The sequence below is a fragment of the Zeus faber genome (assembly GCF_960531495.2).
Source record: "Zeus faber genome assembly, chromosome: 21".
Taxonomy (NCBI): Eukaryota; Metazoa; Chordata; class Actinopteri; order Zeiformes; family Zeidae; genus Zeus; species Zeus faber.
In genome coordinates this window covers 2,286,877-2,308,812 of record NC_137208.1, presented here as the reverse complement: position 1 = coordinate 2,308,812, position 21,936 = coordinate 2,286,877, and the positions used below count along the sequence as shown (strand labels likewise).

Genomic DNA, 21,936 nt, shown 5'->3' with positions numbered 1-21,936 from the left:
AAACAGCCTAGTAAAATGTCTCTATATATTTGTCAGTTATTTAGTTAGTTATATATGTATTATTGAGTTATTTATCAATTTTATTATTATCATTATTATTATTATTATTATTATTATTATTATAATCGTTATTATTATTATTACTATCATTATTATTATAGGTAGTAGTAGTAGTAGTAGTAGTAGTATCATTGTTATTATTATCATCATAAAAAATAGATAATAATAATAAAGCCATAGAATTAAATTAGGAAAAAGTCGATGGCAGTAAACAAAAAACCTAAAAATGAAACCTGTAAAACCTGTAAAACAAACCTTACGGTAAACAACAAATGATATGTGGTTTGTTGTTGTCGTTTCTCGTATTCAGTGTGACGCATGCTTCAAAAACATTTTCTCCATAGAAACACAAGACATTTACACCTGTGTATAATTTTGTTTCTATTTTGTTTTTATTATAATTCATAGTTTTTCAATTTGGTCAACGATGTCGTCCCGCAGAACGCTTCACACCAAATCCGACAAACGACAACAACAAACCGGAAGTCCAAACACGACAGAGAACTTGACAAACATTGAGACATCATAGCGAAATAAATAAGACAAAATTATTAATAATACATAATATAAATAAACATATAAATGTTAAAGATGCAGTTCATGCATTTAAGATTTTTCACACGATAATAAAGAACATTCAAGACTCCCCAAATAAGTCGATCTATCTTTTTTTTCGTCAATTTGACTTACTTCATATATAGATCAAATTCAACGAATTGATTGTGAGAACAGAGCACAGAGCTCTTTTTTGGTTCGGAGGAACGGAGGAAGATAAATACATCTGAAGTACAAACACCCTGCTGCATGGATCTCATCTCATCGAGAAGTTGTCAAAGTAAAGAGAAGGAGAAAATAAAATAAAAAATCCATAAATGACGCACTCTGTGTGAGTTGTATGTGTTTTTTACACATACATTATATTTTATATAACCAACATTATATATAACCAATATATTTTAACACGTTGATTGTAGGTCTAGCCAGTGCTCTGATTGGTTGTAGGTCTATCCAATTGCGTCCAGAGACACTTTGGTCTGCGCCTGTTGGTAACGCCCCTTGGAAATTGAGAGATTCCAGACTAAGACACATAGAAAAACTGGTCTGATGAAGTCAGGCTCGATATTCAAAGCAGGTTCATTCTCCCATCCATCATAAAAACCGGCTGTTACTGTTAACACAGCACACTGTGGCTTCACGGTTTCTAAAAACAAAATGAGGACAAGGTGAGGAAAAAGTATTCAAAGTATTCAAAAGAATGCAAATGAACATGTTGATGTTCATGACGTGTTGAGCTCTCTCTTCCTCCTCGTCATCCCTCTCCTGCAGCGACATCCTTTACGATCCTTCATTTCTGTATAGAGTGCTGCAGGAATGACTCCTAAAATGCAGTATGAGCTCACAGTTTCACACTTCCGGTTCCCTCGTCTCAAAGTCAATGGGTTTTTTGAATGTGTTTTTGGTCCCATGCCTCAGCGCTTAGCACGAGCTCAAGAGATTTTCACGTTTTCATGTTGAATTTTTTTGATTTGCTACACAGGTTTATACAATTCGAAAAAAAATACTATTAGTAATATTATAAATAATACGAAAATATTGAAAGAAAATAAAATAACAATATGGGAAAAAATAAAAAATTATCTGACACATTTTTTGTTTTATTTTGTCATAGTCAGGGAACCAATGTCAAGGGGTTAAAGCGCAACATGCTTCTCTATTGTTCTAGTTTGACATGATGACTATTATGAACTATTTATCATAGTTCTAGTTTGACATGATGATTATTTATCATAGTTCTAGTTTGACATGATGATTATTTATCATAGTTCTAGTTTGACATGATTATTTATTATAGTTCTACTTTGACATGATGATTATTTATTACAGTTCTAGTTTGACATGATGATTATTTATCATAGTTCTACTTTGACATGATGATTATTTATCATAGTTCTACTTTGACATGATGATTATTTATCATAGTTCTAGTTTGACATGATGATTATTTATCATAGTTCTACTTTGACATGATGATTATTTATTATAGTTCTACTTTGACATGATGATTATTTATCATAGTTCTACTTTGACATGATGATTATTTATCATAGTTCTACTTTGACATGATGATTATTTATCATAGTTCTACTTTGACATGATGATTATTTATCATAGTTCTACTTTGACATGATGATTATTTATTATAGTTCTAGTTTGACATGATGATTATTTATCATCGTTCTACTTTGACATGATGATTATTTATTATAGTTCTACTTTGACATGATGATTATTTATCATAGTTCTACTTTGACATGATGATTATTTATCATAGTTCTACTTTGACATGATGATTATTTATCATAGTTCTACTTTGACATGATGATTATTTATTATATTTCTAGTTTGACATGATGATTATTTATCATAGTTCTATTTGGACATGATGATTATTTATCATAGTTCTACTTTGACATGATGATTATTTATCATAGTTCTACTTTGACATGATGATTATTTATTATATTTCTAGTTTGACATGATGATTATTTATCATAGTTCTACTTTGACATGATGATTATTTATCATGGTTCTAGTTTGACATGATGATTATTTATCATAGTTCTACTTTGACATGATGATTATTTATCATAGTTCTACTTTGACATGATGATTATTTATCATAGTTCTAGTTTGACATGATGATTATTTATTATAGTTCTAGTTTGACATGATGATTATTTATCATAGTTCTAGTTTGACATGATTATTTATTATAGTTCTAGTTTGACATGATGATTATTTATCATAGTTCTACTTTGACATGATGATTATTTATCATAGTTCTACTTTGACATGATGATTATTTATTATAGTTCTAGTTTGACATGATGATTATTTATCATAGTTCTACTTTGACATGATGATTATTTATCATAGTTATACTTTGACATGATGATTATTTATTATAGTTATACTTTGACATGATGATTATTTATCATAGTTCTACTTTGACATGATGATTATTTATCATAGTTCTACTTTGACATGATGATTATTTATTATAGTTCTAGTTTGACATGATGATTATTTATCATAGTTCCACTTTGACATGATGATTATTTATCATAGTTCTACTTTGACATGATGATTATTTATCATAGTTCTACTTTGACATGATGATTATTTATCATAGTTCTACTTTGACATGATGATTATTTATCATTGTTCTACTTTGACATGATGATTATTTATCATAGTTCTACTTTGACATGATGATTATTTATCATAGTTCTACTTTGACATGATGATTATTTATCATAGTTCTACTTTGACATGATGATTATTTATCATAGTTCTACTTTGACATGATGATTATTTATCATAGTTCTACTTTGACATGATGACTACTTCGTATAGTTTATCATAGCAGAACTACATGTACACAAAGAGAACTACAAACATGGCACCACGAGCCGACCAGGAAGAGGGGGCGGAGCTTAGCAACAGAAGCGCTGGGTGCGACCTCGCATCGCACCACATTCATAACTTTGGAATATTAATAACTGGACTGTTTCTTTGATCTCCTATAACTCATCTTATTAAATGTCCGCAATGTGATGTGATTTCAAGCAGTTTGCCGCCGTCCATGTCTGCGTTGAACGGTGAGGTTCTGCTCGAAGTTTCACTGTTCCGGTTTATCTGACAGGACCGTTATGTGACGAGCTGAGCGTATTCACTTTGTATTATTATTATGATTTATGTTTTAATTTATTTGTTTATTTGTTTGTTTGTTCATTAATTAATTTATTATTTTTTTTAAATCATTATTATATGATGTACTTTCTTAGGAACACTAAACCAATAGTTTGAAGACCCAGAGTTGGAAACCTTTTGTCAGTGTGCGGGAGTTTTGCTTCCTGCTTTTCATTCTTCTTCGTTTTCTCTTCTTTTCCTTTAGTGTGATGTGTGGTCACTGGATTCTATTCGAAATAGAATTAGGACGTGGAAATGTAGCTTTTACACTTGATCCCGTTGTATTATATCATATTATATTATGTTTTATGCTTTTCATTACTTATCTTATTACTACTTATTTACTGTTTTACTAAATTGAGCTGTTTATTACCTTTTTATTTTAAATCTATCTAAGTGGGAATTTAGTGTAAAACCTGCCTTACCTTACCTTACCTGCCTACCTTATCCACCCTACCATACCTTACCTACCCTACCTTACCTGCCTTACCTTAACTTACCTTACCTTACCTGCCTTACCTTATCTACCCTACCATACCTCACCTACCCTACCTTACCTTACCTGCCTTACCATAACTTACCTTACCATACCTTACCTGCCTTACCTTATCTACCCTACCATACCTCACCTACCCTACCTTACCTGCCTTACCTTAACTTACCTTACCTTACCTGCCTTACCTTATCTACCCTACCATACCTCACCTACCCTACCTTACCTTACCTGCCTTACCATAACTTACCTTACCATACCTTACCTGCCTTACCTTATCTACCCTACCATACCTCACCTACCCTACCTTACCTTACCTGCCTTACCATAACTTACCTTACCATACCTTACCTGCCTTACCTTATCTACCCTACCATACCTCACCTACCCTACCTTACCTGACCCACCTTACCTCACCTGCCTTACCTTACCTACCTTACCTACCCTACCTTACCAACCTTACCTTACCTGCCTTACCTTACCCACCTTACCTACCTTACCTTAACTTAGCACATTTCATCTCACCTCATCTTACCTTAATCCACTGGGTCCAGCCAGCCAATGGAGCTCCAGCAGGGTGATGACGCGGTGCCTGTAGTGCCCCCGGTGGAGAGTGGCAACAGGCGCAGGAGACGGAGGGGCGTCAGCTCGGCCTCCGCCCTCCACATGGAGACCATAACTGTGGAGTTTGTGCTGCCCACCCCTGTCCCTACCCCCACCCCCACCAGGAGCCACCCCCCCCACACCATGCTGCTGGAGGTGGCCGCTAACTGGACTGTGGAACAGGTAAGTACCACTGGGGCTGGTCAGTTGGCTGGTCGGCTGGTAGGTTGGTTGATAGGTTGGTCAGTCGGTTGGTTGGTTTGTTGGTCGGTTGGTTGTTGTTTGTTTGGTTTGTTGGTATGTTGGTTGGTTGGTTGGTTGGTTGGTTGGTTGATGGGTTGGTTGGTAGCCTGGTAGGTTGGTAGGTTGGTTGATTAGTTGGTTGGTAGGTAGGCTAGTAGGTTGGTTGATTGGTTGGTTGGTAGGTAGGCTAGTAGGTTGGTTGATTGGTTGGTTGGTTGGTAGGTTGGTTAGTTGGCTGGTGGGTTGGTGGGTGGATGGGTTGGTTGGTTGGTAGGTAGGCTGGTTAGTTGGTTGGTTGGTTGGTTGGCTGATGGTTTGGTTGGTTGGTTGGTAGGTAGGCTAGTAGGTTGGTTGGGAGGTTGGTTAGTTGGCTGGTTGGTTGGTTGGTTGGTTGGTTGATGGGTTGGTTGGTAGGCTGGTAGGTTGGTTGTTTGTTTGGTTGGTAGGTAGGCTAGTAGGTTGGTTGATTGGTTGGTTGGTTGGTAGGTAGGTAGGTTGGTTGGTTGGTTGGTTGGTTGGTTGGTTGGTTTGTAGGTTGATAGGTTTGTTAGTTGGTTATTTAGTTGGTTAGTTGATTGGTTGGTTGATTGGTAGGCTAGTAGGCTGGTTGATTGGTTGGTTGGTTGTTTGGTTGGTAGGTAGGTTGGTTGGTTGGTTGGTTTGTAGGTTGATAGGTTTGTTAGTTGGTTATTTTTATTTAGTTGATTGGTCGGTTGATTGGTAGGTCGGTAGGTAAAATTATTGTATGCTTGAGTGATAGTTTGACTGTTTGCTGGTTGATTGGTTGGTTAACTGACTCATAGGGTGACTGGTCAGTTAGTTTAGTTGGGTGATTGGTGGGATGGTTGATTGGTTAATTGACTGGTTTTCAGTTGAATTGGTTTATTGAATGAATGATTGATTGGTAAATTGGCATGTCGATTGGCAGGATGACTGGTAGGATGGTTTAATTGATTGGTTGGTTTGTTGATTGGTTAATTAACTGGTTGGTTGACTTATATATTGCTTGGTTGTCTGTTTGGCTGGTGTTAATTGATTGGTTTGTTGATTGACTGTTAGATTGGTATTACATTCAATTATAGATTGGTTGACCGGTAGATTAACTGTTTAGCTGGTTTAGTTGAAGGATTGATTGGTTAACTGACTGTTAGATTGGAGTTTGATCAGTTGTTTGTTTTCATTGGTTGAATGACTGAGCTGTGGCTCCGGGCCGTGGCGTGACTGAGATAAATATGTGCTGTGGTGCTTTGTGGCACCCCCTGCAGGTGAAGTCCCAGCTGTGGCTCCGGGCCGTAGGGTCCAGCTGCTGTCCGGAGTTCTACCAGCGCTTCTCCCCGGACCAGTGCGTCCTGCTGTACCACAAGAAGGGAACCATGTGCGAGATCTATGACCAGCAGCAGGTCTTCCAGACGCTGGACTGCATTCTCTACTGGAGAGGTAGGAATATATTGTACACAGGTACTCACTTAAGTGTGTACTATAGATAGTGTATAAAGTATCTATAGTGTATATAGTGTAAATAGTATAAATAGTATATACAGTATATATAGTGTATATAGTATATTTAGTATATATAGTATATATAGTGTATATATAGTGTGTATATAGTGTAATTTCACGGTAAGGGGGCGTGGCCATTGAGAAAGCTAGTGTGGTGAATACTGACACACTGCGAGAACGAGACTGAGACTGAGAATGGTGTTGAGATGAGATGTATATAGTGTATATAGTGTATCAAGTATATATAGTGTGTGTATAAAGTGTATAAAGTATATATAGTACATATAGTGTATATAGTATATATAGGGTGATGAGATGCTTGGTATTGTACACAGTGTACAATACAGCCGGTTGTTAGTCTGAACGTTCGTTAAACAGGTAGGTCGTTTAGTGAGGAGTACCTGTACAGTACATGGCCAAAATTGTGGAGACCCCAACACCACGCCAATATGTGTTTGTTGAACATTTTATTTCAAAACCGTAGGCATTCATATGGAGTTGGTCCCCCTTTGCTGCTATAACAGCCTCCACTCTCTGGGGAAGGCTTTCCACTAGATTTTGGAACATGGCTGCGGGGATTTGTTCCCATCCAGACTCATCAGTGAGATCAGCCACTGATGTTGGGACGTTCCAGTTCATCCCAAATTACATTACATTACATTGATCAGACGCTTTTATCCAAAGCGACTTACAATTGTTCAAACACTGACGGACGCAGCCATCCGGAGCAATTAGGGGTTAAGTGTCTTGCTCAAGGACACTACAGCATGCTAGCAGGAGGAGCCAGATTACTAGACCACCAGCTCTACCGCCTGAGCTACCTCCTGAGCTACCACCCTGAGCTACTACCCCCCACACCCAAAGGTGTTGAATGGGGTTCAGGTCTGGGTAATGTGAAGGCCTGTCCTTCCACACTAGAGTCAGTAAACCTGGTCATGCTTAAACAGAAAATGCCCCTCCCAAAAATGGCCTCACTCCAGAGAACGTCTTTCCACTGCTCCAGAGTCCAATGGCGGCGTGCTTTACACCACTTGCGTGACATGGTGATCTGAGGCTTGTGAGCATGGAAATTCAGTTCATGAAGCTCACGGCGAGCAGTCCTTGTGCTAACGTTACCTGAAGAGGCATGAGCATTGCAACCGGGGACGGACCGTGTTCCAGCGCTGGGCAATCGCGTTCTGGGAGCGGGGGGTGTGTGGCTGAGCTGTTGTTTCGCCGAGACATTTCCTACTTCGCAGTAACAGATCTGAGGCTTGAAAAACTTGTGATGAATCAAGATGAATCCTACCTCATCATGTATCATTAATCACGGTTATATATGTATTGCCCTGTATTGCCTGTACAGCCCTGAAGAAGGAGGCGGGGCGTGTGACACTGAAGCCCCGCCCCCAGCCCGGCGATGAGGCGCGGCGCTACCAGCGCCTCCTGAACCGCCTGATCGGCTACGACGTCACCGACGTGGGCAACGTGCACGACGACGAGCTGGAGTTCACGCGCAGGAAGCTGCTGACACCTCGACGCCTCCAGCTCACCGAACGAGACCCCCGCCTCTACGCCATGGACCCCTGGGTGACGGAGAAGCCCCTGGCGGACCACCTGCTCAGCAAGGTGGGCGGTTCTCCAAGTGTCGCCAAAATCTGGTGAAAAATGTTTATCTTTATGGTAATGCTTATACTTAGCTTGTGACTTCATTGGTTGAAAACTGATTTATTTAGTCATTTCAAATATTGGTTCAGGATGGACAACTTGTTTAGAGTCTTGCATTGGGAAGGGGAGGAAGGTAGGAACCATCGTACTGGTGGCCGGTGTTTCCTGACAGGAAGCTGGCGCTTTCTGACTGTTGCACCATATTTTCAGGATTTGAAAGCGGGATTTGAGAGCTGCTGTGAGTTATGTTTATAGTTGTGGTTACAGTATGGTTATGGTTATACATATGGTTAACGTATGGTAATGGTTGTAGTTATGGTTAATGTATGGTTATAGTTATGGTTATAGTTATATTTAAGGTTATAGTTATGGTTACAATATGGTTATAGTTATGGTTATAGTTACTGTAATATTACAGTATAGTTATGGTTATAATTAAAGTTATGGCTACAGTATAGTTATGTTACAATATTGTTATAGTTACAATATGGTTGTCATTATATTGCTGGTTATTATTATGGTTATAGTTATGGTTATAGTCACAGTTATGGTCATCTTGGGGCTTCATTGGTTAATAATTGATGAGTTGGCTTGTTGATTTGATCGCTCTCTCTCTCTCTCAGGTGAGCAGCGGCCACATCCTGCTGGTGATTCATGTCGGTACGACCAGTCAAACCATCAAGGTCCCCATCGACGACACGCCCACGCAGGTACTGGGACAAGAGATGAGATGAAATGAGGTGAGGTGAGGCAAGGTGACGGGAGGTGGGTGAGGTGACGGGAGGTGGGTGAGGTGACGGGAGGTGAGGTGAGGTGACGGGAGGTGGGTGAGGTGACGGGAAGTGACAGGAGGTAAGTGAGGTGGGCTGGGTGAGGTGAGGGGAGGTAACTCTTAATAGTTTATAGCTCTATAGTTCATTATGCATATGCTTATATGTCTAACTCTTTCTAGTTTATTCTACATAAAGTTATATCTCTAACTCTTCCAGGTATTGGCCAGTTTCCTCACCAGGACGGCTAATAAGAGAGCTCTGCTGGGGATCCCAGAGGGCGTGGGCGAGGCCGACTATGTGCTGCGTGTGTGTGGACGGTACGAACATTCAGCGTAAATGAATACTGACCCTGATGGTTGAACTCTCTGGATGGAGAGTTGGCAGCAGGTTAGGGTTAGTTAGGGTCAGGTTAGTAGTTTGCAGCAGGTTAGGGTTAGATAGGGTGAGGGTTAGATAGGGTTAGGTTAGCAGTTGGCAGCAGGTTAGGGTTAGATAGGGTTAGGTGAGTGGTTTGCAGCAGGTTAGGTTAATTAGGGTTAGGTTAGAAGTTCACAGCAGGTTAGGGTTAGTTAGATTAGTAGTTGGCAGCAGATTAGGGTTGGTAGTTGGCAGCAATTTTGGGTTAGATAGGGTCAGCTTAGTAGTTTGCAGCAGGATAGGGTTAGTTAGGGTTAGGTTTGTATTTGGCAGCAGGTTAGGGTTAGTTAGGGTCAGGTTAGTAGTTTGCAGCAGGTTAGGGTTAGATAGGGTTAGGTTTGTATTTGGCAGCAGGTTAGGGTTAGTTAGGGTCAGGTTAGTAGTTTGCAGCAGGTTAGGGTTAGATAGGGTTAGGTTAGTAGTTTGCAGCAGGTTAGTGTTAGATAGGGTCAGTTTAGTAGTTTGCAGCAGGTTAGGGTTAGATAGGGTTAGGTTAGTAGTTTGCAGCAGGTTAGGGTTAGTTAGGGTCAGGTTAGTAGTTTGCAGCAGGTTAGGGTTAGATAGGGTCAGGTTAGTAGTTTGCAGCAGTTAGGGTTAGTTAGGGTCAGGTTAGTAGTTTGCAGCAGGTTAGGGTTAGTTAGGGTCAGGTTAGTAGTTTGCAGCAAGTTAGGGTTAGATAGGGTTAGGTTATTAGTTGGCAGCATGTTAGGGTTAGTTAGGGTTAGGGTTAGATAGGGTTAGGTTAGCAGTTGGCAGCAGGTTAGGGTTAGATAGGGTTAGGTTAGTGGTTTGCAGCAGGTTAGGTTAATTGGGGTTAGGTTAGAAGTTCACTGCAGGTTAGGGTTAGTTAGGGTTAGATTAGTAGTTGGCAGCAGATTAGGGTTGGTAGTTGGCAGCAATTCTGGTTTAGATGGGGTCAGCTTAGTAGTTTGCAGCAGGATAGGGTTAGGGTTAGGTTTGTATTTGGCAGCAGGTTAGGTTAGTTAGGGTTAGGCTCATAGTTGGCAGCAGGTTATGTAGTTAGACATTTACATTTACATTTAGTCATTGATCAGAGGCTTTTATCCAAAGCCACTTACAATTGTTCAAACACCGACGGACGCAGCCATCAGGAGCAATTAGGGGTTAAGTGTCTTGCTCAAGGACACTACAGCATGCTAGCAGGAGGAGCCTGGGATCGAACCAGCAACCTTTAGATCACTAGACCATCAGCCCTACCGCCTGAGCTACCATCCCCATCCCCAACCCAGTTAGGGTTAGGTTAGGTTAGTAGTTGGCAGCAGCTAAGGGTTAATTAGGGTTCGGTTAGAAGTTGGACGGTTCAAAGGGTCAAGCTTGTAAAATTTCTTAACAGTGTCCACAAAATTGTATTGCGTTAATATGTTGTTAGCCTAGTAACCTTGACAGCCCTACTATGTCATATACATTTTCTGTACATACTGTATACTATACATATACTGTACATTTACTGTATGTGTTCTGTATATATACTGTACATTTTCTGTACATTTTCTGTACATGTACATACATTATGTTTCTGTTTCTCTTCAGGGAGGAATATCTGTATGGCGACAGCGCCCTGCAGAACTTCCTGTGGGTCCGCCGGTGTCTGAAGACTGGCGAGGAGCTACACCTGGTCCTGGAGAGTCCTCCAGACCCTGAACTGGACCTGGTCCAGAACGAGGACTGGGCCCAGGTGGACGACTGCACCGGGGTGGCAGGTGAAAGGCTTTCTTTTGTTAGTGCTGTACGCTATCTGGGAACCTGCTTGCTGTGAGGAACCTTGCTGGTTGTGGTTGTGGTTGTGGTTGTGACTTGACTGCAACTCCCTCATTGTCCCTGCACAGGAACCCATGAGCAGCTGAGCATCGAGGGGAAAGACCATGAGCGTGTTTTCACCATCTCCATGTGGGACTGCAACAGGAAGTTCAGGGTGAAGGTCCTGGGCATTGACCTCCCACCCATCTCCTCCTCCTCGTCTTCCTCCTCATCCTCCTCCTCCTCTCTGCCCCGGACCCTGGACCCTCTGACCACCATGGTCTACCTGGAGGCCAGTATCCTGCACGGTCAGCAGCTCCTAGCCCAGGTACATGGAAATAGATATGGACCCATAACATCAGATTATTTAAGAGTGTTTGTTAATTTTCAAGCAGAACTAAAAACTAAACTAAATAAACGAAATACTAAATAGATAGATAGATAGATAGATAGATAGATAGATAGATAGATACTATTCAGGAACAGTGGTAAATACAGATCAGTGACGCTCTGGTAAAGGGTTAGGGTTATCTGAGTGTCATCTGCACAGAGGTAATGTAAATAGTGAACAGCAGGGAACCAAGTGCCATACACTGTGCCCCCCCCTTGTGGATTGTTCAACCTTTTGTGACTGTAGCTGTGAGGCTATGGGGTATACATAGTAACAAAGTGGATCAAACCAGTCAAGGTCGTTCTTTTTGTTCCTTGTCAGGAGAGGACAACGTCCAAGGCCTTCACTGAGGAGGTTCTGTGGAACACCTGGCTGGAGTTCAACATCAAGGTCCGAGATCTGCCCAAAGGAGCTCGCCTCAACCTCCAGGTAGAGTTTGGGACACTGGGAACAGGAGCTGGAATTTTAATTCAGTTGCTTTCAATTTAAATGCAATTTAATTCTAAATTAATGTAACTGGAGGTCTAACGGTTTTGGTGGAAAATCCAGGTTCAGAAAGTAAAATTCCATTCCTGGCTGATGAGGGAACCGGCTGATCAGTGCCCTACTCGAGTAAAAACATGTCAACTCAAAACATGGACTTTCATTTTCTGGACCTGCAGTTCCTACACATTTGGCAGCTTAAAGGATCTGTCATAGTCACCGCATACGAGCCATCGACACACAGTGTTCTCACAACCAGAGAGCTCAAGCATTTCTAGCTGCCCGTTGCTGTGTAGATGCCTTGGTGATATTCTCCTGAAAGACAGGGGGCGCAGTGCACAAACCACCAGGGAAAATTAGAGAACTGCTGTAAAGATTACGAAGAAGTCCTGAGGGAAGGATCTGAATAACTAGAAAAGAACAGTAAAATGAAAACAGAAAGTGTTAAATGTATGAATATTTATTTATCAGTGCAGATTTGTTTATATATAGTCTTGATTTTGTGCAAATTGTCAGTGTAAACATAAGGAAGAAGTCCTGAGGTATTAAAATAGTCCAAATTTTTGAGCAGAGACGGTTCGACCTCCTTCCATAAAATTCAATGCCGTCTGGTTATTTTTGTGGTCAGGCATTGGTGGACGGTACAGACTGTACCTGCGAGCCTCTTCACAACCTTTTATTGGAATGCGTCCAACTTGAATTACCTGAAGCACACGGCGCAGACTTACAAAAATTTGGAGGTGTGGGCCCTCACCCAAATCACTGTGCAGTGCTGTCAAGAGCGCCACAATGACTATCAAGCAAGCTTGAGATTCCTATGATAGCGTTCACCAGTCGTTCCTTTTCAATAAAGTTCTTTCTTAGTTTGCAGTACACTTTCTACTTTAAAGTCCAAGACACACTTTGCATTAATCTGTAGAGTCAGCAGTTTTGTTCTCTGGTTTTGAGTGTCGAGTGACGGCAAGAAACCAAAACTGGTATGGCGAGTTGTGATGTACTGTAGGAGTGTCAGAACAAAGACTATAGGACAGTGAAGCCAAGAGCGGACATGGCTTGCTTCCCCCACTGGACACAACTCAAAGGGTCACCAACATCCTTTGACGGCCATCTTGTCATACACGGGGAAGGCAGAGAAATTGCTTCCTCAAACTCTCACTCTTCTCTCTTCCACTGAGTTCTTTTCAGTTCCACTCTTTTTGCCCAGGTGGTTTGTGGGAAGTCACCTTCTGCCCCAAGCTCCAAAGGAGCCCCCAGCTACCTGGACAGTCCTGGAGGCGGGTTAGGGAACAGCGAGGGTAAGGTCCAGTCTGTCTTGTCTATCTATCCATCCATCCATCCATCCCTCCATCCCGCTCTCTCTCTGTCCAGCAGGTAAGAAGACCCGGGTCCTGTACTACGTGAACCTCCTCCTGGTGGACCACCGTTCGCTGCTCCGCCAGGGGGAGTTTGTGCTCCACATGTGGAAGATGCCAGAGAAGAACGAGGAGAGCAGCAGCAGCGTCAACGCTGACAAGCTCACGTCGGCCACCAACCCGGACAAGGCGTCCTCCATGGCAGCTGCCATCTTGCTAGATAAGTACCACTGCCCCGTGGTGCTGCCCAGGGGGTCGGGGGCGGGGCTCCGGGACCCCGGCGGGAGGGAGGACCAAGGGGACCCCGGGGAGGAGCGGCAGGGCCAGAGAGAGATGCCCAACCACCTGAGGAAGCAGTTCCAGGCCATCGTGGCGACCGACCCCCTGCACCCGCTGACCACCGAGGACCAGGAGCTGCTGTGGCACTTCAGACACGAGTGCTTGCGACACCCCAGGTGCTGGCTGTCAAAGTTGCTGCATCCATTTAATAATCCATCCATCAATATTGTCACTTATTTCCCCGTTTTCCACAGAAACAAATGAAAAGTTGAGAATGGGGCAACCAGACTGCACATACAGTGACAACTGTATGTGCACTATACAGTGACAACTGGGGGGGGGGTCAACTCATTGAATTTATCAAACAATTAATTTAGAAAATGGAGGAATCTATAGAAAAAACACATCATTTTTATTTGCTCTGTTTGGAAAAAATATGGCTCTGAGCTGCGGAGGGCACGGCGCTCAGTGTAATGGTACGGTCCACTTCAGGGCTGTCTGAAATCGAGTTACAAGATTTTTCCAGGAATGAATATGGGAAATATACTGTATATATATTCGTAATATTTCGAGCTCCCCCCCGACCTGTTGTTTTTACATCTTTTGGGGGGTTCCAAGTCTTAATTTGGGGGGGGGGGGGGGTCAGACCCCCCAAATCTCCCTCGTAATTCGAACCATGCCAGATAGAGGTTGCCCAGATAGTGGCCTCGACAATACTGTAACTCAAATATCCATGTCTTAATGCCCAAATAACTATACCACTCCATGTGGCACCACATTTTATAACAAACATCTTGAACACAATACAAAATACAGCAGAATTTTGTTATAACCTATTAGATAATGTAACAAACTATTACATAATTTGATGAAAATAATATTTATCACATCATGTAATATTTATGTAAAAACACGCAAAAGTTGTCTTTATATCAATTTGTTTTAACAGCTGCAATAGCGATAACGATGTGAAAAAATGTAGAAAGCTAGATTTTAGAAAATGTATCTCCGTGGATCCTTAAAATGAGTATTATTAATATTAATAAAATAAACACGGGGTACGATCGTGCCAGAATGCAGAGTGCAGCAGCAATTCTTTTTCAATTAAAAGTACAAGAACTTCATACATTTTCTGCTGTTTATTCCAACTTCTTGTTGTTTTTTTCTCCGTTAGGGTGGAAACACTCAATGTGTGAAATGATTTAATGGAATTATTAACCCAGAAATCCACTTCCTGTTGCTCCCTCTACTTCCTGTCTGTCCTCAGTGCTTACCCCAAGCTGCTGGCCTCGGTGCGGTGGGGTCGCCAGGAGGACGTCCAGGCCGTGCACAGCCTGCTGGAGCGCACGCCGGCCTGGGACAGCAGGTAGCTGGAAAGGGGCGGGGTCTGAAGGGGGCTGTCTATATATATATATATATATATATATATGCTATTTTTTGGGGATCCAGCCCGCTAATTTGATCCCTTAGTCATTGATCCCAAAGTTTCTACAACAGGCCTCAAACTATCTGGAACACATACTTCGAAATAAGCTACAAACACGGTTGAAGTGTCGTTTAAACCGCTATGACACAAGGATCTTGTGATTTAAATTTAATCTAAATGGATCCACATACGGAGCAGATATTAGTGAAAAACAAAACAACTTGGACCCGAAATATTCAGTTGGTCTTGGTTAACACGTCACACCTCTGGTTGTAAAGTGAAGGCGATGAGGGGGAAGTGATATGGCTGATGATATACATTTACATTTACATTTAGTCATTTGGCAGACGCTTTTATCCAAAGCGACTTACAAGGGAGAATAACATTCAGCTACATTGCGACAGAGATTAGTGTAACAACAACATTGGTCTAACAATAAATACTGCAAGGTGGTGCTAAGTAATTGTAGATTAGGACAGGAGGTACTCACTGAAGAGCTGGGTCTTCAGGTGCTTCTTAAAGACAGAGGGAGGTCCCTGCTCTGGTCATTTTTGGCAGCTCGTTCCACCAACGTGGAACTACAAATGAGAATAGCCTGGATTGCCGTGGCTGTATGGCCGGCAGAGCCAGGCGACGCTCATTTGACGAGCGCAGCATCCGGGGGGCAACATGTGCTCTTACAAGAGCATTTAAGTAGGCGGGAGCATTCCCAACAATCACTCTGTAGGCCAGCATAAGAGACTTGAACTTGATGCGGGCGGCTACAGGTAACCAGTGGAGCTCGATGAGCAGCGGAGTGACATGTGCCCTCTTTGGCTGGTTGAACACCAGTCACGCCGCCGCATTCTGTATCATCTGAAGTGGCTTCACCGCACAGGCCGGCAAGCCTGTTAAGAGGGCATTGCAGTAGTCGAGACGGGACATCACCAAGGTTTGTACCAGCAGTTGAGTGGCATATTGGGTCAGGTACGGCCTGACTTTTCGGATGTTGAATAGTGCGAAGCGGCAGGACCGGGAGACTGCGGCAACATGGTCCGAGAATGTCAGTTGGTCATCAATAATGACACCAAGATTCCTTGCAGCCTTGGTAGGAACAAGAGATAGAGAGTCGATTTTCATATCAATGTTGTGATAAATACCTTGTTTGGCCGGGAAGACCAGCAGTTCCGTTTTCGCCAGATTTAGTTGAAGATGATAATCCTTCATCCATGTGGATATGTCAGCGAGACAATCCGAGATCCGCGTCGAGACAGTAGGGTCGTCTGGCGGGAAGGACAGATAGAGTTGAGTATCATCCGCATAGCAGTGATATGAAAAGCCATGTGAGCGGATGATCGGGCCCAGTGAGGTGGTGTATATGGCAAAGAGGAGGGGTCCTAGCACCGAGCATTGGGGCACCCCTGTGGTGAGGTTGTGAGGCACAGACAGCTGGCCTCGCCATGTCACACTGAACGAGCGCCCAGTAAGGTAAGATTCGAACCAGGAAAGTGCACTGCCCGTTATGCCCATGCTTGAGAGTATGGACAGGAGTATGCAATGATTGACAGTGTCAAAAGCAGCTGATAAGTCTAGCAGAATGAGGACCGAGGATTTGGCAGCAGCTCTAGCAGTTTTTAAGGCCTCTGTCACAGACAACAGGGCTGTTTCAGTGGAGTGACCACTTTTAAAGCCAGATTGAAGTGTATCAAGAAGGTTGTTTCTTGACAGGTATTCTGTAACCTGTCTAGAGACCGCCCTCTCTATGGTTTTGGAAAGGAATGGGAGGAGAGAGACCGGCCGATAGTTTCCTACTTGATTGGGATCGAGTGAAGGTTTTTTGAGCAGTGGTGCGACCCGAGCCGCTTTGAAAGCGGAAGGGAAAGTGCCGGAAGTTAGGGAAGAATTAATCACATGTGTGATTGCCGGGGTGATAGTCGGTGATATGGCTTGAAGGAGGTTGGATGGGATCGGATCTAGCGGACAGGTAGTGGGACGGCTACATGTTAGTAGTTTAGATACCTCACTTTCAGCGAGGGGGGTGAAACCAGGGAACGATGAGCCTAGGGCTGGAGAAGACAGGTTGTGAGTAAGTTGTTTAGTGAATTGGCTGCTGATGGCTGCCACTTTGTTAGTAAAAAAGGAGGCAAGGCAGTCAGCAGTGAGGTTAGTAGCTGGGGGAGGTGGTGGAGGGTAAAGCAGAGACTTGAAGGTGGTGAATAACTTACGTGTGTCTGTGGCACCGTTGATCCTATCGTTGAAGAAGGCCTTCTTGGCAGCAGTGATGCTGGAGGAAAAGGAGGACAGCAGTGTCTGGTAGCTTGCAAGATCCTCAGTTGTTTTGGATTTGTGCCATTTCCTCTCGGCTGCTCTGAGGTCGGTGCGCGTTGTCCGGAGGGTGTCAGTCAGCCAAGGGTGCGACTGGGTTGAACGAGCAGGTCTGGTGGATAGTGGACACAGGCTATCCAGACATGAGCTCAAGGTGGAGCAGAGGGAGTCAGTGGCATCATTAACCTGCAGAGAGGAGAAAGTGCCGTGGGGTGGAAGAGAAGAGGAGAGCACAGAGGAGAAGTGGGTGGGAGACAAGTTGCGGAGATTGCTGCGGATGGAGACCATGGGTGGGGAGGTGGGGGGTTGTTTTGGTAGCTCGACATTGAAGTGGATGAAGAAGTGGTCAGAGAGATGAAGAGGAGTGACCCATAGGTTGTCGGTGGTACAGCTCCGAGCAAGAATGAGATCAAGCTCTTTGCCAGCCTTGTGAGTCGGTGGAGTCGGGATCTGTCTTAGGTCGAACGAGCGAACCAAAGACAGGAAGTCAGCCGAGCTCGCACTGTCCAAGTGGATGTTCATGTCTCCGAGGACGAGCATGGGACACTCGTGCTCAGGGATTGATGACAGCAGGGTGTCAAGCTCATGTAGGAAGTCACCTAGTTGTCCTGGTGGACGGTAGATGACGACCACATAGGCTTTCACCGGAGCAGTCACCAAGACGGCGTGATATTCAAAGGAGGCAAAGTTGTTTAAAGGCAGCAGTGGATTAAATTTCCATGTGTTGGAAATTAGCAGGCCAGTCCCACCACCACGGCCAGATGGTCTGGATGTGTGGGAGAATGAGTAGTTAGTGGAGAGTGCAGCCGGGGTTGCGCTATCTTCCGGTTTAATCCATGTCTCAGTGAGAGCAAGGAGCTCTAAGGAGAGTTGGTTGGCATGACCAGAAATGAAGTCTGCCTTGTTAACTGCAGATCGACAATTCCACAAGCCAACAGAGAAGGAGGTCTTTGCAGAAGATGTTTGCTGCAGGGACCTGAGGTTACCCGGATTGCATCGGCGTATGGTATAACGACGCTTTCTGGGTGACCTTGAAGTTGTAGGGATGCGGTAGTAGCACATTTTGTATGGAGTGAGAGAAAGAAGGCAGGTTTGCCTTGTTCGGTGTCCTTGCTTCGGTTGACGTGCAGAGGTAGACGTGCGTCTTCACACGAGAGCGACTACAAATGGGCCAACGCTTGAAGCTAACGCTTCAAGGGCAGGACCATAAATAGGTGATAGAATACAGCTGCTCGTGTGATTAGGGTTGCACCTGGCTAAGAGCACGCCCACATAAGAGAGGACTTACCTGAATAGGGGGTGAGTCAATCCAGTAGTCCAAGTTGCAATACTACAATACCAGCAGTGATACACTACACAGCAACCTCAGCACTAGAGCTCGACTCAGAGTTAGTTTGTAGTGCAGGGTATTTATCCCTGTCCAGCGGAAGGAGGACACGCCCAGAAAGTTAGACAAAGGGATATAGTGGCAGTGGCTCAGGAGGTAGAGCGGGTCGTCTAGTAAGCAGATAGTCACTGCTTCGATCCCCGGCTCCTCCTGTTAGCGTGCTGATGTGTCCTTGAGCAAGACACTTAACCCCCTAACTGCTCCCTGGGCGCCGCTACATGGTGCCCACTGCTCCTAGCTACGTCAGTTACTAGGTGACGCTTGATGACGTCATCATGTTATTTACTATGAATGATATTTACAGTAAGACGCTTTATGACATCATCACATTGACTATAAATGTACAGATTGTGATTGAGAATGTGCAGTTGGACCGTGTCCAGTGTTACCAAAGATGTTAAATGTTACCAAACAATGGATTTACGTGTTTATTTATATAACTTCTTACCTGGTAAATGTCAGTAGATCTGTTAGATTGATATTTTAAATCCCTGCTCCACATTACTTTGCTGGATTAATGAAAAATAATAAAAAATAATCTTTAAAATGTTGTCAGCACGTCCCTCGAAAGCACTTAAATGTGCGACTGAGTGATGCGTTCAAGATCAGGCGAGGCATCAGAAAAATAGAAGCCGTGCAATGGTAATTATTCACAGAAATAACACAACATTTGTCGTTAGTTGTTTGTTTGTATGTTGAAAATGTAATCCAAGTAAATAAGTCAACAAATAAATGAGTTGCCCGACGCGGCACCAAGCGACCAAACGTCACTGAGAGAGCAGCTCTACTTGAACAGACAACACGCTGAGTTCCAGCAGTGACAAGTTCTGCTTTAAGGGCAAACATGGAGGCTTGTTTTAAAGACAGGAGGGTTGCGCTGTGTGGACCGCAAAGTGGTTGCTCCACGAGCCGAGCAACCAAGAGACGACAGACAGGGGGGAGCCCATGCTGCCTTCAAGTAAACTCGGAAAATCGTGCTGCGTTTCAGAGAACCACGGAAACTGTAAAAGGCACCGAATAGGACTAAACTGGACCCTGTGTATTGCTGCCTGCAGCTATATTTATCATTGTTTTTATAACTATTTCGTCTTTGTTTTACGATGTTGTGGCTAGTTCTTTGTGTAAGAATTCCATAGGAGCAATATCTGCTTTCATGCTGTTTTGCTGTGCTTCCAAAAACCTTGGAGCCTGACCCTTGACCCTTGACCCCTGTGTTTGGGCAGCGGTCTGGACGTGGGCCTGGCCCTGCAGCTGCTGGACTGCCACTACTCGGACGCTCAGGTTCGCTCAATGGCCGTCAGAAAGCTGGAGACGCTGGGAGACGATGATGTGCTGCGCTACCTGCTGCAGCTTGTACAGGTCAGTTATACACTGTTATATACACTGTTATATACACTGTTATATGCTGTTATATATACTTTTATATAGATACTGTTATATTTACTGGTATATGCAGTTTTATATATAATACTGTTATATATACTGTAATATGCGGTTATATATACCATTATATATACTGTTATTTATATACTGTTGTATATACTGTTATATTACATTACATTTAGCAGACGCTTTCATCCAAAGCGACTTACAATTGTTCAAACACTGACGGACGCAGCCATTAGGAGCAATTAGGGGTTAAGTGTCTTGCTCAAGGACACTACAGCATGCTAGCAGGAGGAGCCTGGGATCCAACCAGCAACCTTTAGATCACTAGACCACCATCACTAGATACTGTTATATATACTGGTATATGCTGTTTAACATATACAGTGGGGCAAAAAAGTATTTAGTCAGCCACCAATTGTGCAAGATCTCCCACTTAAAAAGATGAGAGAGGCCTGTAATTTTCATCATAGGTTCACTTCGACTATGAGAGACAGAATGGGGGGAAAGAATCCAGGAAATCACATTGTAGGATTTTTAATTAATTAATTGGGAAATTCCTCGGTAAAATAAGTATTTGGTCACCTACAAACAAGCAAGATTTCTGGCTTTCACAGACCTGTAACTTTTTCTTTAAGAGGCTCCTCTGTCCTCCACTCGTTACCTGTTTGAACTCTTTATCAGTATAAAAGACACCTGTCCACAACCTCAAACAGTCACACTCCAAACTCCACTATGGCCAAGACCAAAGTGCTGTCAAAGGACACCAGAAACAAAATTGTAGACCTGCACCAGGCTGGGAAGACTGAATCTGCAATAGGTAAGCAGCTTGTTGTGAAGAAATCAACTGTGGGAGCAATTATTAGAAAATGGAAGACATACTACATTTACATTTACATTTAGTCATTTGGCAGACGCTTTTATCCAAAGCGACTTACAAGGGAGAATAACATTCAGCTACATTGCGACAGAGATTAGTGTAACAACAACATTGGTGTAACAATAAATACTGCAAGGTGGTGCAAAGTAATTGTAGATTAGGACAGGAGGTACTCACTGAAGAGCTGGGTCTTCAGGTGCTTCTTAAAGACAGAGAGGGAGGTCCCTCTCTGTCTAGACCACTGATAATCTCCCTCGATCTGGGGCTCCACGCAAGATCTCACCCTGTGGGGTCAAAATAATCACAAGAACGGTGAGCAAACATCCCAGAACCACACGGGGGGACCTAGTGAATGACCTGCAGAGAGCTGGGACCAAAGTACCAAAGGCTACCATCAGTAACACACTACGCCGCCAGGGACTCAAATCCTGCAGTACCAGACGTGTCCCCCTGCTTAAGCCAGTACATGTCCAGGCCCGTCTGAAGTTTGCTAGAGAGCATTTGGATGATCCAGAAGAGGATTGGGAGAATGTCATATGGTCAGATGAAACCAAAATAGAACTTTTTGGTAAAAACTCAACTTGTCGTGTGTGGAGGAGAAAGAAAGCTGAGTTGCATCCAAAGAACACCATACCTACTGTGAAGCATGGGGGTGGAAACATCATGCTTTGGGGCTGTTTTTTCTGCAAAGGGACCAGGACGACTGATCCGTGTAAAGGAAAGAATGAATGGGGCCATGTATCGTGAGATTTTGAGTGAAAACCTCCTTCCATCAGCAAGGGCATTGAAGATGAAACGTGG

The 21,936-nt window shown here is 43.3% G+C and overlaps 1 protein-coding gene across 3 annotated transcripts in view; it reads left to right on the top strand.

The window, feature by feature from the left end:
- The first annotated feature begins 3,559 nt into the window (after positions 1-3,559).
- pik3cg (phosphatidylinositol-4,5-bisphosphate 3-kinase, catalytic subunit gamma) overlaps positions 3,560-21,936 on the top strand; it is a 35,112-nt gene continuing 16,735 nt past the window's right edge. For 2 of the 3 annotated variants that reach the window (XM_080021984.1, XM_080021982.1), the window contains exons 1-13: positions 3,560-3,722; positions 4,861-5,092; positions 6,418-6,589; positions 7,998-8,260; positions 8,923-9,009; positions 9,289-9,389; positions 11,041-11,210; positions 11,337-11,575; positions 11,960-12,067; positions 13,326-13,416; positions 13,490-13,928; positions 15,020-15,118; positions 20,093-20,228. In XM_080021984.1, coding sequence (XP_079878110.1) covers positions 4,868-5,092; positions 6,418-6,589; positions 7,998-8,260; positions 8,923-9,009; positions 9,289-9,389; positions 11,041-11,210; positions 11,337-11,575; positions 11,960-12,067; positions 13,326-13,416; positions 13,490-13,928; positions 15,020-15,118; positions 20,093-20,228 — 2,130 coding nt within the window. In that variant the 5' untranslated portion in view covers positions 3,560-3,722; positions 4,861-4,867. Of the gene's footprint in view, positions 3,723-4,860; positions 5,093-6,417; positions 6,590-7,997; positions 8,261-8,922; positions 9,010-9,288; positions 9,390-11,040; positions 11,211-11,336; positions 11,576-11,959; positions 12,068-13,325; positions 13,422-13,489; positions 13,929-15,019; positions 15,119-20,092; positions 20,229-21,936 lie in introns of all 3 variants that reach the window. The other variant, XM_080021983.1, reaches the window with a different exon arrangement.